Source organism: Nicotiana sylvestris, chromosome 1 (genome assembly GCF_000393655.2).
Source record: "Nicotiana sylvestris chromosome 1, ASM39365v2, whole genome shotgun sequence".
Taxonomy (NCBI): domain Eukaryota; kingdom Viridiplantae; phylum Streptophyta; class Magnoliopsida; order Solanales; family Solanaceae; genus Nicotiana; species Nicotiana sylvestris.
The window spans coordinates 111,028,709-111,047,668 of record NC_091057.1 but is presented as its reverse complement, the minus strand read 5'-3'; the positions used below and the strand labels follow the sequence as shown (position 1 = coordinate 111,047,668).

At 35.2% G+C, this 18,960-nt stretch overlaps 2 protein-coding genes across 2 annotated transcripts; both read right to left on the bottom strand.

Moving 5' to 3' along the window:
- Positions 1 to 1,528: 1,528 nt before the first annotated feature.
- LOC104245086 (leucine-rich repeat extensin-like protein 3) lies at positions 1,529 to 2,815 on the bottom strand. The gene has a single exon (XM_009800649.1). It carries the CDS (start codon positions 2,813 to 2,815, stop codon positions 1,529 to 1,531), a length of 1,287 nt encoding a protein of 428 aa, XP_009798951.1.
- Positions 2,816 to 3,086: 271 nt separating this feature from the next.
- Positions 3,087 to 10,233, bottom strand: LOC104245083 (tobamovirus multiplication protein 1-like). Its single transcript, XM_009800643.2, has 11 exons — positions 9,998 to 10,233; positions 6,192 to 6,282; positions 6,047 to 6,099; positions 5,279 to 5,371; positions 5,036 to 5,107; positions 4,856 to 4,928; positions 4,726 to 4,771; positions 4,561 to 4,624; positions 3,873 to 3,926; positions 3,711 to 3,788; positions 3,087 to 3,283 (listed from the first exon to the last, which is right to left on the bottom strand). The coding sequence occupies exons 1-11, from the start codon at positions 10,124 to 10,126 to the stop codon at positions 3,191 to 3,193; spliced, it is 846 nt and encodes a 281-aa protein (XP_009798945.1). The 5' UTR covers positions 10,127 to 10,233; the 3' UTR covers positions 3,087 to 3,190.
- Between the last annotated feature and the right edge of the window lie 8,727 nt (positions 10,234 to 18,960).

The following is an 18,960-nucleotide window of genomic DNA, read 5'->3' as shown; positions in this document are numbered from 1 at the left end:
TCTAATATTAATTCTCATATTTCTCAATTTGTGCCAAGTGAAATCACATATCCTTAAAAATACTTATAAGTTTAATTGTTATTCAAGGGTAAATAAACATACAGTTTCACCTTTTCAAATCACTAAATTATAATAACTTAATACAGTTTGGTATAAATACTCAGTATAGGTAAATTTTTACCATTATCCTACCTCTAGTCTCTTCCTATCCCACCGTCCTATAAATTCTCCAATATAAGCATATCTTATATAAAAAAAATAGCCTTAAAGATTATATTGCATTATATGTAACAAGGTCATTATTTGAACTTTTTTGTTATCATTATTTCCTGTTCTTATTTTTTTACTAGCTTCTCAGCTCGTTATATAATTGATTACGTTCTCCTCTATTAATGAACCTAGCAATAGTGACGAACCCAAAATTTTGTATAAGCAGATTCAGTCAAAGATGATGATATTTGTTTGTATACGGGTGTCAAATAGGACAAGCCAGGTTTGATCACTTTTTTTTTCTTCCTTTTTGCTCTTAGCATAATAGCAAAATGAAGTCATTTTAAGTCGGCATTCTAAAGTTTTAACAAAGTTGAAAATATTTTTTAAAACGATACAAGAAAATTATTTAATACTACTTATACCAATTTTCTATTTAATTTAACAAATTTTAATACAAGAAATCCAATTTAACAAAATTTATTTAACTCTAGAATGTTTCTTGTTATTACTGAGAAGTTGTTATTTGCAGAGGAAAGGGCATAATTTTTTTGTTTCATAAATACTAAATTAATTCCAATAATTAGAAAAAAGAGCTATACACCAAATCAGAAAGTTCAGTACAGTATAAAACAAAAAAACATTTCAAGATAGACTAAATAATTTAAACAAATATCTTTGCATGCTTCATCGAATTTTAAGAAAGGAAGAATCTGAATTCACTTCGTGGTGAGGAAATTTTTTGAAGCAGATTAAACTATAGAATAATTTTATTGAATTCAAGTAAAGAAAATTAATAGAATTAGAAAAATGAGAAAAGAAGAGGATACCAAAGTAATAAATTTAGAAGGGCAAGTTGGGGTTAATTTTGAAAAAGCAATTAGTCTTGGCGTACGGTAAAATAGCAATTTGAACCCTCTCTACCTAGCATCCAAAACATCTGTAAAACGGTGTATGATCCAAATAGTGATGATAAATAAATACTTTACTATTTCTCTCCTTCTTCTTCGTTTTGCTAATTAAAGGCTAGCAAAATCTACTTTTGCCTTGCAGTCACTATTGCTGAAATGTAATATCGACATGAATCAACTACATAAAGAAATTTAAGTAAAAGGTAAAGAAAGTATTTAACTCAACCACTCTTAATTGTCATTAAGCAAACTACATGAATATTTTGGTCATTTTTCTTCAGAATCCTATCAAGTAAACTAAATTTACTATAAAAAAAATACACATTAATTATCCGCTTTTTCTTTTCTATTAGGAATGGACTCGCCCAGGAAACATGAAATATGTGTTGTTAAGATCTGCTCATGCTTCAGCCTTGGTGGCTGCAATAATCCCTCACTTTTGTTTGGAAAACTGGTACCCTAAAGTGCGTGAACGCTCTCTCAAAGCAATCATCTGAAATTCTTGAAATAATTCTGCAGCAATCTGCGGATAACGAAACTTGATCCTTGAAAAAGGAAGTGATTAAATCTGATACACACCCATCCACATTGATCAGAACCGTCGAGCAATCGCTTGTTTCATCACCCCGAGGAGTCAATGAAGGTGGTGGTGACACTATAGGAGCCATGTTATCATGAACTGGTGGTGGAGATGGAGGTAGTTGAGGTGGTAGTGATGGAGCCGCGTGTGGTGGCATAAGTGGTGGTGCAGCCGGGTGCAATGGCGAATGTGAAGGAGGTGGTGGTGTAGGTGGATTAACCACCGGTGAGTGAAACGCTAGACGTGATGGTGGTAGTATAGGAGCCACATTATCAACTGGGGGCCAGGACGGAGGTAGTTGTGGAGGTAGTAATGGAGACACATGCGGCGGCAGAGGTAGAGCCGCGTGTTGTGGTGGAGGTGACGGCGAGACAGCATTATCATCAACTGAGGGCGGAGGTGGAGGCAATGGTGGAAGTGATGTCGGGTGGTGACTGCAATAGTCCCTCACTTTTGTTAGGAAAACGGGCACCCTGAAGTGTGTGAACCCTGCGTCAAAGCAATCATCTGAAATTCTTGAAATGACTCTGCAGCAATCAATGGATAATGAAACTTGATCATTGAAAAAGGAAGTGATCAAATTTGATACACACCCATCCACGTTTATCAAAACCATCGAACAATCACTTGGCTCATCACCCCGAGTTGAAGGAGGTTTATTAACCACCGGTGAATGAAATGCTGGAGCCGGTGGTGGCAGAATAGGAGCCACATTATCAATTGGGGGAAGAGAAGGAGATGGTTGCGGAGGTAGTGATGTAGCAGCGTGTGGTGGCAGAGGGGAAGGTGGAGCCATGTGCGGTGGTGGAGATGGTGGCGGAACTGCATTAGTAATAGGGGGCAGAGACGGTGGCGGACGAGCCGTGTGCGATTGCGGAGGTGGGGCCATGTGCACCGGTGGCGGAATCACATTAGCAACCGCGGGCGGAGGCGGAGGCAATGGCGGGTAGTTTGGGTGGTATACCCGCCATGGTAGTCTCCACCAAGGAATAGGCGGCCATCTTCGACCAAATAACTCCACGTTTTCACTTTTAGGTTCCCTTGCAGTGGCAGTAACCATGCCCATGCAAATACCCAAGAAAAGAACTACCCATAATGTACCACTTCTCGACATGTTTCAACAAAGAACATTAGCTTTGAGGTTTTACAAGAGAAACGATATAAATTGAAATAACCAAAGAATTTAACCTCAGGTAGTACGTTTGAGTCCCATTAAACTTATAACTGCTACTCTCTTAGGTGTATCAAAATTCTTCTCTATCTATGACACTCCGAATAGCTAATAATTTCAGGACTTCTAACAATTATGAGTTGCAGTCAAACTAGAACTCTTTTCCATAACACAATTGAACAAACGCCAACACCCACACACCCACCCACCCCACCCAAAAAAAAAGATTGTGAATATTTTTAATGACTTCGCTGCATGGAAAAGGCTTCACCCAACAAAACCTATGAAGCATTAATATCAGTGTTGCTCTTTTATCAGTTATTGAATAGGATGATATTGCTCTGATACGCGTCGTGGAGGCAATTTCCGCAGGATAAAGAGCACTAATATAGAAGGCAATATCTCCACCACCTGAATAAAATGGAGAAGAAAAAAAGGGATCTTCGTGAAAGATCTTTTACGCCTAAAAAAAAGCTTTAAGGGAGCATGAAAAGTATGAGAAGACAAATAAAAAAAAAAAAAAAAACCTAAGAATGGACTTGAAAATGGAAAAATAAAGTTACAGATGCAAATGTTCCACAAGGGCTGAATTTGGTTATAACAATGTAAAGAACATTTATAGAGTATTAAATTCAATTTCGTAAATAGAGTATTAAATTCAATTTCAGACATAACAATGTAAAGAACTTTTACGTTGTCAATTGAATTTTAATCAGTTATAGAATGGTTATTACTCTATTTACTAGATTATCATGGCTTCCCAAGAGTTGGTGTAGGTAAATTTAACCTAATGGTGTAAAAAATCTAGAAACTGAACTCTTAAAATAACTTAAATTACCATGTAATAGATGAGAATGAGAACAGGATGGTCAATGACATCAACATCAGCACTCCCGTCAAAAGCAGAAATAGCAACCTGCAAATAAATAACATGGAAATATGCATTTTCTTAATCATGCTAAGGCCGAATATGTGTATCCTGGATTTGGTGGAAACTTACCACTATACATCTGATCAAGAAACAAGTGCAGCAAATACCAGTCACAAAGCCAACCTGCACAACGATAGACATTAAAGACCAAAATAGATCACATTCTCATTGCACAGGAATAATTATCTTTCCCCTTATAATTATACAAACTACATTTAAACGCTCAAAATTTGTTACGCTATCCTTTAAGTACAATGAAACCATTTGGATTTGGTATAATACAGAACGAATCATGCACCTGAAGAGCTGACCCCCGAGATTGAGGCTCAATAGATTGATTGGCTAATATCGAGTACACGATAAATCATTTTTCCTTTATCTTTTGCGGAAAAAATAAATCAGTATATTTTGATTATTTCAGCATTTCACCAGGTACCCCATATCCTCTCATGATAACTTTGTCTACCAAAAATTAGACAGTTTCATGCTAGAAGATAGCACCTACTGTCTACACTATCAACCAAAACAAAGATGGATGGAGCTGGGAACTACATTTCTAGTTTTTAATTGGTCAAGATACTATTATGATGGCCGGAAAGACAAGGTAGGACTTGGCACCAAAGCTTCAATGAAGATGGATTTGTTTCTCTCAAGGCAAAAATAAGCACCAAAATGAATGTAGTCTTGCATCTAATTGCCATGTACACGGCAAGAGAATGACAAAATGAAGATGAAGGCAGTTACAACAGGTACAAACCTCATGAAGCTTCTTCTGACGGCCTCTAGATTCAATAGGAAAGCGCCGAAGCATTGCGAATAACCTTAAGGGAGATTAAAAAAGGAAAAGAAAAAAGATCAATTTCATGAAATGAATATAGGAAAGAGAATATGGGCACTTGTACAATACTGGGGCACCAATTACCTTCCACCATACATGACAAATCCCAGAGCAGCACAAAACGAAATAACTGCAGAAAGTGCAGACTCAGATTTTTTAAATTAAGATTGTAGACAACAATATTTTAGTAACAATTAGCATATATGTAGCCTACCTGCGAAAAAAAGTTTAGCAGTTTCAACACCAGTCGAAGTCGGGCCAAGCCTGATGAAGATCCAGATGCATATCTGCAGTCATATTACGGTTCTATAAATAGCAAGAAACTTAGAGAGGCTTCCATTGCTTATACATGGGATATATTATCTGTGAAGTGAATAGAGCTTTGATGCACTACCTGTATAAGATACACGACTGCATTAACTGCATAATATGCAGGTCGAAGTTTATCAATGGGAAGGTTTCTTGCCTGAGAAAAAATTAATAAAAAAAGAGTAAGGCCTGATCCATGATGAAAATAATTATAATAGGTAAGGCTTCTTCCACAACGAATATATTAAGGAATATTTTAACATGATTCCCTTGAAACTATCTTGTCTGAGTGATTCCTTAAAAACTTTTGAGAATCAAATAGCATTACCTGATGGTATATTTCAGCCCAAAATAGAACTAGCAGCGTATATGTGGAAAAGAATAGAAGACCAGGGAGATCCAGAAGCATCATCTCAAGTGCCTGTTTAAATGTTGATTGGTGTTAGCTAAATTGACAAAGTAAATGCCATAATGCCTGTTCTTTAAAGAAAATATGAAAACTTGGATCCCAGTTCTGATGCATGGTATGGTTAAAAATAAAAAATAAAAACACTACTGTTCTAATATGTAAACTGCAATCAAATTCAGCAAGAGTTGGAAATATCAATCTGTTAAGGTCAGAAACTTTCATATCAACTACAAAGTCATGGAATAAGAAGAGAGACAGAAGAAAGCCGAGAGTAGAAGGAACGGACGATTTGACTATTTTTGCTCTGGGACTGGGAATTGCTCACAAGACAGTTCAAACAGACAGTAAATTGATGTTAAACAAGGCGAAGTTAAGTCCATAGGTTATACACTAACCACAGGCTTGCAGCTACTGATACAGTTCTGTGATATCTACTAGGTTGGTGATGAGTTGATGCTAAACAAGGATAAATTGTTCTCAGTTCAGGCTCAAAGAATTGGAAATGATTGTTTCATCAAAATGAGACAAATGCTTCTTAAACGGTGACATTCATGAGTTAAATTCCTTCTCTTGCAGTGTAATTCCCTTGAGAGTACATTCTAGAATTTTAGGAGACAGCAGCCTACTCTGCAAGTTATTCACCGGCAAAGTGGATATTAGAATAGTTAAGGGAAAGAAAAGACTTACTTTTGGTCTTAGATAAAACACACTCCTGTAGACGCCAAATAAAATCGCTCTCACTGCCAACAAATCATGTGGTCCTTGTGAGCATCAGAATAACTTGATGCGAACAGTTTCTAGCAGAACTTTTAGAAAGTAAAGGAAATCTTACATCCACAGACAACAAAATTCATCAAGTGAAAAACCTTTTGTGTTGTCCAACCAATTCCTGAAAGACGCAATTGGATGCGGATCAGTTGTACCTGCAATACAACATGTGGAAACTTGCTGAGATGATAAATTCCGAGAATTTGGAGTAGGCCTAATCAAGACAAGCTAGTGAGATAAAGATGGAAATTTGGATAAATTTCCAAGTTTTTCAAATCCCACTGTAGTATTAAAAAAACTGCAGTGTCATCATTACTACTAGTGCCCAGACCATTAAAATAGTACAACACAAGCTTGCAATAAACAAGTGTCACCCCTTTCCACACACCCTCTCCTGCTGAGCAACATGACATACAAACACGCACATAGTCCTTCAACAGGAAAGCATAAAAACAATAATTAAAAATCACATGCAAAAGAAAAGGCGGAGATATATAATTGGGTGGCAGACCTTTTAATAAATTCCTCTTTTTTTCATCTGATGGAGTTACAATCACTGTAAAACTCTTTTGTCTACATTGTCCCTTTTGGTTTTGTGCAGGCGTACCGGGTTAGATAAAATTAGGAATGAAGTTATTCGGGATAAGGTGGGAGTGGCTCCCGTGGAGGATAAGATGCTGGAGGCGAGGTTGAGATGGTTCGGGCATGTGAAGAGGAGAAGCACAGATGCCCCAGTTGGGAGGTGTGAGAAGTTGGCCTTGGTGGGTATGAGGAAGGGTAGAGGTAGGCCTATGAAATATTGCGGAGATGTGATTAGGCAGGACATGGCGTAACTGGAGCTTGCCGAGGACATGGCCCTTGATAGGAGGGTGTGGAGGTCGAAGATTAAGGTAGAAGGTTAGTAGGTAGGCGAGCGTGTTCCCTTGATTTTCTCAAGCCGGTAGCATTTGTGTTAATATGGTATCCTTTTATCCTTAGATTGCTAGTACTATCTATTGTTTGATTGTTATCTTCACTTCGTTACCTTAATATCTTGTTGTAGTTGTTACTTGTTGCCACTACTTCTTTTCTTCTTTTCCTTAGTCGAGGGTCTTTTAGAAACAACTTCTCTACCTTCCAGGGTAGGGGTAAGGCTACGTACACTCTACCCTCCCCAGACCCTACTTGTGGGAATTCACTGGGTTATTGTTGTTGTTGTTCTTATCCCTTTAGGTTTTGTCGGATGAACTATTTGTTTTCCATTTGATTAAATTATCCTTAAAAAATGAATGAGGAATACAAGACAGTCATTGCAATGCTTAGGTCAATTATACAGAATTTAATAGACTACTACCAATAGATGTGTTAATCTTTCTTTTGTTTCGAGCCTAGAAATGCGTTTACCACTTCATGATCGTGAGTCAAAATTAAATATGTCTTGTGTTAACAAGTCTGCTTCCCTTGCATGTTGTCATTTACTTTAAGCTCATTTTTTATGGCTCTTAACCTCTTGTGAATATCTGTTGCAAAGAGTAAAGAGAGGACTGCAACTGTGTGACCTTTTTTATGATCTGCTGTCAATGCATACGATAAGTTGCTTATTCAGGCTAGGCAAAAAATCTCAGTTAAGTTGAATTCAACATATTTGAGAATATAGTTCCTGATTAGGTAAAGATATGAAGTTAAGGGGGAAACAAATACCTCAAAAGCACTTTAGAGTGGTAGCTCGACAGTTCATAAATAAAACTTAGGCAACCAAATGTCAACCCTTCAGTTTGGTAATAGTGAATAGCAGGAAAATAAGAGTATTCTGACTTCCGCAAATTGTATCTTTGAACATAACTCCTGTGTTTCCTTACCTGCCAACTAATTTATTACCCTAGCAGTAAAAAGTCTAGTGTTACTAAAAGCGATCACCTTATCTTTTAAAGCAATGGAGCAGCACAAAACGAGGGTCCATCACTTTTTATGTGTAAGGCAATGTAACTTCAAAGAAGTATTCTCAGACAGTGAGGTAAAGTGAGAGAAAAAAGCAGTACTCCTCCCTCTGTTCCATTGTATGTGCCACTTTTCCTTATTAGTTCGTTCAAAAAATAATGACACCTTTCTATATTTAAAAGCAATACAACTATAAATTTCTCATTTTACCTTTAGCATTTTTATTTTATCGTGGTGTCCGGACCAGCTTATGTGCACCTCGACTAATTTCACGGACTGCTACCTCCCACCAGCAACAGGAAGCAAGTAACTCTATCCACCAGGGCTTGGACAAATGAGAAGAAATTATCTAGTGTTTTTCTCTCCGTTGAGATTTGAACCTAAGATTTCATCATTCTCAACTCACTTAATTGACCACTAGACCACACCCCTGGGTGTTATCCTTAGCATACTTTTACCGCCACAAAAATGTAATGTCAATTTTAAGATCATAAGTTTCAACAATCTTTCTTTTTCTCTTAAACTCTGCATGGAGTCAAACTCCGCCACATAAATTGGAACGGACGGAGTAGCTTATCCAAAATTAATACGGATGTGTTTGGTATGATACAAAATCTTTTCTAGAAATGTAGTGATTGATCAAATCATTTCTCGGTATCTGATTTGATTTGTCTTGAATTATGGAAAATGCTTTTTCTCTGGAGAAGTATTTTTCACCTAAAGCCGATAAATGACTTCCGTTACTTATATGAACATGAATTGCATTCTTTTATAAAATAAAATAAAATTTACTTTACATCACTTGCCTTAACCAATCTGGATGTTGTTGTCAACATCACAAAACCGCTTTTCTGCCTATCTTATACTTAACAATAACCATAAATTGTTTACTATATAGCCAATCAAGCACGGGAAGAATGATTCAGAAAATAGTATCCGAGGTGAAACATTTCCCCACGACAAAATATTTTCTCCATACCTTTGGTTGGTGTCAACTTCAACTCCTCTTTACCTTTCTCCTAATCCTAGCAAGACTAAAACCCATGGTTTGACAAGCGTGGAGCTCTTGCCCGAGCATGCCTAGCCCATGGTTACCAACAGAGAATCAACTAACCCTTTCTTAGTGAGCATTAACACAAGTCCACTAAGCCCATGAGATAGGCCTATGGTATGCACTCGACATAATCACTAAAATTTTCTCATCATTGGTCACTGCCACGCCTTATCCACCTGCAAATCAAATGATCCCTTTGCTAAAATAAGTCAATGTCTTAACCTTAATGTACCATTTGGTTGCCATGATTCAGGAGAAAAATGGTTGAAAAGTTGATTTTCTTGCATTTTTGCATTTGATCGGAAGGGGACGTGTAGGTAAAGCCTTCTACAAATTTTCAAAATAAAAAAATCCCAACCTTAAGTCCTGCAAAAATATATAAACCTGAAGGAAAATTATTTTTATCTTATTTTGAACTTCCTTTTCCTTTCGAACAAGGGCATCCAAGAAAATAATCTCCTATGCTTCACGATATTATGCTGCAATTTTTATGAACAGGCAAATTTTCCTCCAGACATCCAAACGAAGCCAAAGGCAAATTCAACGACAAAATCCTAGATCTAAGAAATAGACCTAGGGGCATACCCCAAAACAACGTGCCCAGAAATTTTAAACAACCCAGCGTAAGTTAGGAGCTCATATTAACTCTGAATGGATGAAATAAATCCGAAGAAATTGCCCTAATAAAAAACGAGGTTAAGTAGTGATTTGGTATTATAGTAAATGTGGGTATTACAACACTTAATCAACTAGCAATAATGGTCAATCCAAATGGTAGGCAATAAATCTCGTGTCATAAAATATGGTAAAAAAGTACTACTTGGAGTTGAATTTTATAGCATAAAGTGGAAACAGAAGTATAATCCAAGAAACGTAAGTAATGATTCAAATTAGTGTACCAGGGCAATGAAGGAGACAAACGCGTAGGCAGCACAAAGAGTATAAAAAATGCCTTCTTTCCCATTATTCGAGACCTCAAGCACTCCATTAAACCAATCAAAGATGGGAACTTCAAGAAAAAAGCGCATTGAGATTAGCAGAAAAGATGAACTCAAAATCAAGCTGCGTTTGAACTGTAAAGGAAGAAAATCAGTGTTTAGTGACCAAGTGAGAAAGAAGGGGTGGAGGGGTTGGAGGGGGCGCACGTGGATGGATGGACACGTGGGAAGTTTACTATGTCTGACTTTTGATTCTCCTATTGTTTATCTCATGGTTTGTTACGATGCACGAACTTAGAAAGTTTCAAATTTAATAAAGGAAAATGTATAAAGTATTTATTAAATTTGTCCGGAAAAATTATTTATGCACTTAAATTTTATGGGGACCTTTTACTCTCTTATTCTTGATTGAAGTTTATTAATTATCCCCTTAACGATGGGCTGGGAGAAAAAGTGTTTACACTTTCTTGAAAGAGTGGCTGGCAAAACAAAATGTTAAAATGAATTAACTTTCACAAATATTATTTAAATTAAATTTAAGTTTTTCTAAATCTTTTCGTTTTATTTTTTGTTCTTTTTTCTTCTCTGCTCTTTCACTTTCTTCCTTTTCTTCTTCCCTCCAATAAAAATGATCTGACTTTATGAACCAACAAGGCAACAACAAAAATCACCTCTATCATTTTTTTTCAAAAAAGACATTTTATTGTTCTGGATCTATTTGGAACTCCCTTTTCAATAGTATTTGAGTAGATGAAAAGAAGTTAGAGTAGCAATAAAAACGGGTACGACATTTAAATGGTGAAAACTACAAAATTCTATTGTTAATGCAACCACTATATTCGGCAGCATCTTTGATGCTAAGTTAATTAGAAGGTTTTGACAGAAAAAAGAGGAAGAGAGAAAACGGGAAGGAAAAGGAAAAAAAATAAAGCAATTGGGTTTTGCGGAAAAAAAATTCGCTAAAAGACTGTCAGCAAATAAAATTCCGATGAAATAGTCTCACATAAAATCATTTACGAAGATTAAAATTTAAGATATAGAAAGAAAAATCAAGTGGATCTTGATTTGAGATTTGACCATGGATGAATGTCAAAGGATATGTGTTGATCGTGTGATGAAAAATCCCACTACTTGTGTATATTAATATGTTTCGTAATGGTCAAATTAATTTAGAGAAATGGAAAATGATGAGACGCTGGAGATTAAGAACATGAAGAAACATAAGAATTCTCAGATGGTATGGAATGACGGGGCAGTTGGGTAACTAAATTTGACATTCAAGTTTAATAATTTTAATATCTTTATGTAATAAATTATATTAGAAAAAAAAAGAAAGTCAAGAAATAAAGTTTTCTTGGGCAGTTTGAGCCTTGATGTTTCATGACGGAATATGGATGTTTGTGGGTACTATAGAAAATGAAGGAAGGTGGTGGAAGATAAACTGGAAAAATTTCAAAAGAAAAAAAAAAGGAAAACGAGTAAAAAAAGTTAGATGGCATTTATGCAATTCTGACGTGGCAGGGGCGTGTAATGCTGTATTTTGTCCCGGGCCCGGGCCTTAGTGGGCCTAACGGGCCGGGCCTCACGGTCCCGGGCTTCGTGGTCCTGGGCTCTGGCGGTCCCGGTCTTCGTAGGCTCAATGGGTGGAACCAGCCCGTGACGGGCCTAAGCCCACATGGTCCTGTGCTTAACGGGTCGGGCTCGTGGGCTTTGCGGGCCTAGCGGTTTTTTTTTTTAAGACAATTTCTTGTAGTATCATGGCTATATTAAAAATATATATGTAGTATATATGTATATCTAATTATTAAAGTGCTTGACGAAAAAGAAAATAACAAAACAATAGTAAAACACTAAATTGTCATGCATAATATATTTTCTTGTAGTATATTATATTGTATCTTATGTATATATATTCTCTTATATATTTTCTTGTAGTATATATATTGTATCTTATGTATATATATTCGCATAATATATTGTATCTTATGTATATATGTTCGCATAATATATTTTCTTGTAGTATATATATTGTATATTATGTATATATTTTCGCATAATATATTTTCTTGTAGTATATTATATTGTATCTTATGTATATATATTCTCTTATATATTTTCTTGTAGTATATATATTGTATATTATGTATATATTGTAGCATAATATATTTTCTTGTAGTATATTATATTGTATCTTATGTATATATATTCTCTTATATATTTTCTTGTAGTATATATATTGTATCTTATGTATATATGTTCGCATAATATATTTTCTTGTAGTATATATATTGTATATTATGTATATATTGTAGCATAATATATTTTCTTGTAGTATATATATTGTATATTATGTATATATATTCGCATAATATATTGTCTTGTAGTATATATATTGTATATTATGTATATATTTTCGCATAATATATTTTCTTGTAGTATATTATATTGTATCTTATGTATATATATTCTCTTATATATTTTCTTGTAGTATATATATTGTATATTATGTATATATTGTAGCTTATAAATAATTCTAAGTATAGACAAAGAAATATTGCGAAAAGAAGCTCATGGGTAGAAGCAATAAATTTTATTACCAAAAAATGGCATATCTTTCTTAGTCATCCTTCCCCCAATGGAATGAGCACAACAAGGTACTAATACCACCATTAGAAGGAAAAAAACTAAGGAAGATGTGCCAAAATACAAGTTACATATTATTCTATGTATTATCTCTAACAAATCTCATAAATCCTTCAAGGTTCGGAGGAGGTTGCGTTGGTGGTGGTGGAAAAGAAGCTTGTTCATCACCACTTCCGGGCGAAGCCGAATCCTCCGCAAGTTCCGCTATCATTTCTTCATAAGCTTCATCTATCGCCGGTTGTGCTTTTGCAATTCCAAAGTTTCTTCTTTCCGAGCGGATCCAATCTCTAAACAATACTGATTTTTAATTTTTTTTTTTTTAAAAAAAAAAAATAGCCGTTGGGCCCGCCAGGACCGGCCCAGGCCCACCTGCCGGTCCCGGGCTAAACGGTCCCGGGCTCGTGGGCTCAACCTTGAAGACCAGCCCGTGACGGGCTCAGGAGGCCCACCCAGGACCGGCCCACCAGGCCCGTTAGGACCGCGGGCCCGGTCCGGTCCGGTTCAGGCCCGGCCCACCGAGCAGCCCTATTGGCGTGTGTAACACGTTCTAGTACAAAAGTAGTTCTTTAATTTTAGGGAGATAATTAATACATTTCGATCAAGAATGAGGGGGTAAAAGATCGCCCGTAAAGTTTAGGCGTGTAAATAATTTTTTCGGACAAGTTTAAGGGGTACTTTATGCATTTTTCTCAATTTAATAGCACAAACTTTTATCCAAACTATAAAAAGGATAGAGAGGAATTCTTCGTTTTAGAAGGTGCTTTGCTTGAAGTGTTTCCATCTAACGTGAAGTAATGAGGCTATTGTATACTTTACGATTTTCACACATAATTTGTGATTTTACTTATTATCAGGTGACTAAAATAAATAATAGACTAGATAATATCTTTATTTACCTCATGCCACTTGAACTTCTCACTTTATCAATTGCAAAAACATTAATTTATCCTATTTTCTTTGCTAGCAATGTACAATGATTATAATTCCAAAAACAATATTTACCGATTAAGGATATTTTGCTTTTTTTTATTCTGCAAGACGGATTAAACAATGGGTGTACCGCTACAATCCATCTCCTAGTGTTGAAATAGAGATAAAACGAGAATAAAACTAAAATAATTTCCACGTTAACCTTATGTCATAAAACTAATATCATCAAATGTAGATATTATTTAATTAAATGAGGATTATTTATGATTTCAATTTTAGAATTTATATATTCCATTATATATTTTTGGAATTTTCTATTCTCTCCGTCTCATAATATGCGTCGTAGTTACTAAAAATAGTTGTCTCGAATTATTTGTCATTTTAGAAGTTCAAGACAAAATTGATTATATTTTTCCTTTTCTAACCTTAATAATCAATTGCATTCACATTTAGTAAAAATATGCATAATGTCATTCATAGAGATGACACATAAATTGAGAAAATATTTATAAGGGTAAAGTAATAAAAAATATCCTTTTTTAAGGAGCGTGTATAAAAGAATCACGCGAAAACGGAGGGAGTAGTCCTTTACGGTTTGAAAATTAGAGATTCATATCGTCAATCGCAGTAACTTTAAGATAGAGACATAGTCGTCGTTGTACTCTTGAAGAATCATTGGGTCCTTTTTATTTGATTTATGACAGAAGTGTACTTTTTATAAAAAATAAAAATGTATATTTGATTAGGTGTAACCATTTTTATTTATAGTTGGAAAAGGAATGTATCGGTCATCGTTCGAAATTCGATTGGCGCATAAATTACTGTTATTTAGAAATTAGCCAGTACATCCTTAATTTCAGTTTTTCAGTTCAAATTGTGTCCTGAAAGTAAGATTTTTAGTTTAAAATTTTATGACACAATAAGTACCTGTTAATCTCTAAACAGCATCTCTAAGAATGACTATTGGTCTGTGACTTATGGCTACAGCCCACTCCTTCCAACGTGGGCCTTAAACTTTATTTTGGGCCAAAAGTGTTTTTCTGATTGTCGGAAAGTACGCACTGTTAAACATATTGCTCGGAGAATATCAATCCAAGACGGAGATAAAATTGATTTGATAAATCAATACTTAGAAGGATTGAAAAGAAATCTGCTCCAATCACTAGATCAGTGCGAAAAATCAGACACTTCGATGAGAAGTGAAACGAGTGGTGATGACCTCGTAGAAGATACACAACCTATACAGCCAGAAATGATATTATCTGACAGAGATATCGACAAGGTGGAAGAATTCCTCCAACAAATGCACAATTTGGACAAAAAGAAGACTTGACAGCTTATCAGCCGCCAGGACCCACTTAAACAGTAGATACACTGTTCATCCACAGTAGAAACACTGTTTATCTACAGTAAAAACACTGTGTAGGGACCCAGATGTGGGACCCATTTTACTATTCAAGATTCTTTTTTTTGTTATATAAGGATGCTTCTTCATTTGAAGAAGGAGAGCCGAAAACCCCCCTCTCTCTCTACTTTCTCTCTCTCTCTCTCAACCAACCCCCTTTGTAAACACTTAGTTCATAGCTTAGTTTATAGTTTGTAAATCAAGTTCAAGAATTAATAAAAGTTTTGAAGTTCATCTTCAGGGCCTTGCTTCTCGGCCTACAAGGTACATATTTTTTCTTCTTTTTAGTATTTTTAGTCTCTCTCCCTAGCCGTGACTATGTCCGGCTAAACAGATTCATATCTATGTTGAAGAACTAATTTCTCTTGCATATTAACCATGAAGAATCCAGACTCTTTCAAAATATAAAAGAAATTTTAATATAGTTTCTTGATTTGGTTCCAAGATGGTGGTACAGTCGGTTCTGGTACTACTCCTATTGGCTTTGCCTTAGTGGCTACGTCTAGCCAGCTGTGACATTAAAGCCCGCTGAAGTTGTCAAAAGGGCTACCTCTTTCACAGTTAGAACTGCTAGACACATGGGCTCAGTAAGAGTATGTATCGGGCTTAGACAGGCCCCTTGCTTGGGTAAAAGGATATAGATCCTTCCATACAGTCATTAAACTATAATAGAATTTTCGTATATTTCGAATCCTTATTGGTAAAATATACTGGACCATAGGCCACTGTAGATTCTATCGAACCCATTAGAGACTGTCTGAAATTCAGATTTCTAGCATCTCTAAGAGCTGCTAAAAAGGTCTCTGGTAATCCTTTAAGGGTTAAAGGTTTAAATGCAATTTGAACCATACCAATATGCACATAATGGTAATGATGTTTATATAAATCTATATCATGCTTGTTTAACAAACGAATAGTTTGTTCAGACGAATTTAATGCTAAAGACTGTTCAGTCGTTTTTATCAATTGTTTAGAAGAAAGTTTATCAAACCAACCATAATCATAAATGGTTTTTATAGAAACTTTAGGAATTGTCCATTTATTTAATAAATCAAGGTTTTGAGGTATATCTACCTCTTCAAGTCTAGTACTTTTAGTACTTGTTTCTCCCAGATCCATTCCAAAGCTTCACATCTATGTTGAATCTTTCATATCTATTACACATTTACCATGAAAATTCCTAGGCTCTGATACCATTTTGCACCAGGATCTAGGTAGGCGGGCGGTAGTCCGCACGGCCATCCAGATCCTGGTGTAAAATGGTATCAGAGCCTAGGAATTTTCATGGTAATTGTGTAATAGATATGAAAGATTCAACATAGATATGAAGCTTTTGGAATGGATCTGGGAGAAACAAGTACTAAAAGTACTAGACTTGAAGAGGTAGATATACCTCAAAACCTTGATTTATTAAATAAATGGACAATTCCTAAAGTTTCTATAAAAACCATTTATGATTATGGTTGGTTTGATAAACTTTCTTCTAAACAATTGATAAAAACGACTGAACAGTCTTTAGCATTAAATTCGTCTGAACAAACTATTCGTTTGTTAAACAAGCATGATATAGATTTATATAAACATCATTACCATTATGTGCATATTGGTATGGTTCAAATTGCATTTAAACCTTTAACCCTTAAAGGATTACCAGAGACCTTTTTAGCAGCTCTTAGAGATGCTAGAAATCTGAATTTCAGACAGTCTCTAATGGGTTCGATAGAATCTACAGTGGCCTATGGTCCAGTATATTTTAATACTCAACCCAATCTGCAACTATCTCTTTCTGATGTTAATATTCTTGATGCTTTGACTTTAAATGTGAAAACGCATGGTTATAATTATGCGCCTGGTTCTGAACTTATATGTCTGTCCTATAGGATTTATTTCAAACTATTATCTACTTTGAATCCTAGATGTAAGTTATACGATACTTCGGATCAGACCATATTGGTCGAAACCAATTTTGCAAAGTCCAAGGTTACCACTAGGAGACCTATCAGGTGGGAGGAAATTAATTTTCCAACTACATGGACTTTAAATTCAGTCATATCCCCAAGTCAGATTACTAACGACTTGTCAAATACTGAATTTTCGCATGTTACTCAAAATCCAGATGGTAGGATTTGTATTCAATTTGATGATAAGTCTACTATTTATAATAGACATTCATTTTCTAATCATAGACTTCTACCTGCTATTCAACATATTTCCCCTGTTGAACCAGTTTACGGTCCAGCTCGCAATCGTGCGGCTTCTTTACACACTATTGCTAGTGATAAGCCTGATCAAAAGGTTAAAAGGGTTGAAAGGGTTAAGATTAACCCTCAAACAAATATTGTTCAAGATAATGACAATATTTCAGATAAGGATATTCCTTCTTTATCCGAGATGGATTTCGACCCCAATAATATTTAATGATTCCACACCAAATTGATTTTAGCCCCGGTTCTCGGGCCCGTATTTATATTCAAAAGGAATTTTTTAGTGAAAAATGGAACCAGTTTAAAATATGGTTTTTTGATACTTATAGTAAAGATGATTTAAATAATATATCTCAAGAATTTTATGAAGCTTGTGCTTTGCATAATCAAATTATGTATTTTGTTCCTTGGTTTATAACAACTTATTTACCTCTTTATATAAAGGTATTAGAAAGATCTTATAAAGACGGGAGTGGTAATATTACTAAAGCAATTTATCCTCCTCAGGCTCCCTTTATTTTACCTAATAATACTGGTATTACTTTCACTGCCTTTCAAAAATTTATTGATGATAATGTGGCAGCTATTAGTATTGCAGAAATTAATAAATTGATTTCTCAAAACAATTATTTGGGTTTATATGTTAAAATTTTAGGAGAACATATTGGTTCTCTTGATAAAAAACTTGATGATTTGACTATTTTAATAAAAGAAATGGGTACTAAGAAAGGACCAACTGATATTGCCTCCACTTCAGGAAGTAAAACAGTTGATCAAAACATTCTTACTCATATTCAAAGACCTCCTGAGATTCAGGATTTTAAATTTAAATCTCTTGATGACTTAGCTCAGCTTTTAGATAAAAAGCTTTCTGGTTTAAATATTAGACCTATTGATTTATCAAAAAAATTTGCTGATAAAATGGAGACCATTTCTGATTATAAAACTGAGACTTGGTCAGAGTTTAATAAACTCAAAGGGATTGTTAAACAAAATCATAGGTATGCTGATAAACCAAGAATGCAGACCTATTATTATCCTCGTCCTACTCCTCAAGATGTGTTGATTGAGGAACGAGACTGGAATCAGACTAATACGTCTTATAACGGTTCCGAAATTTATGAATGGAATCTTGATGGTCTAACTGATAGACAATTAACCATTCTCGTACACAGAATGCTTATGTATTCGACTATCTGTAAAAGTGTTAAAAATACAGATAGAACTATTTGCAAAATGATTATTGCAGGATTTACTGGCCAACTTCGTGGCTGGTGGGATAATCATTTATCTGTAGAGGAAAAGGCTTTCGTCATAAATGCTACTGCAACCGACGAAGGTGTTGATAACATAGGAATGGCTCTAGTAGTGGGTAGAGAAGATGCAGTTTATACCCTTATACTTACAATTTTAGAGCATTTCAATGGTAGATTTACCTCAAATCATCAGACCGTCCGAACTTTACTTAATGGACTTAGATGTAAGACCCTTAGTGAATTTAGATGGTATAAAGATACTTTTATGAGTAGAGTTATGGAACTACCCGAGAATAGATATGAACACTGGAAAGCCAAGTTTATAGACGGCCTCCCTTCCTTATTTGCTGAAAGAGTAAGGAATGTGTTAAAGGGTAGTTGCGGAGAGATTCTGTATAATAATTATACCTATGGTAAGCTTATAGGTGTTTGTACAGAAGAAGGTCTTAAATTATGTAATGAGCTAAGACTTTCTAGACAGCTTAA

Excerpts from the sequence above, each read along its gene's own strand:
- LOC104245086 (XM_009800649.1), bottom strand. The coding sequence starts at position 2,815 with ATGTCGAGAAGTGGTACATTATGGGTAGTTCTTTTCTTGGGTATTTGC.
- LOC104245083 (XM_009800643.2), bottom strand. The coding sequence starts at position 10,126 with ATGCGCTTTTTTCTTGAAGTTCCCATCTTTGATTGGTTTAATGGAGTG. Across the intron at positions 4,625-4,725 it reads TTTGTCATGTATGGTGGAAG|GTTATTCGCAATGCTTCGGC; the intron begins GTAATTGGTGCC and ends ATCTCCCTTAAG. Across the intron at positions 3,927-4,560 it reads GTCAGAAGAAGCTTCATGAG|GTTGGCTTTGTGACTGGTAT; the intron begins GTTTGTACCTGT and ends ATCGTTGTGCAG.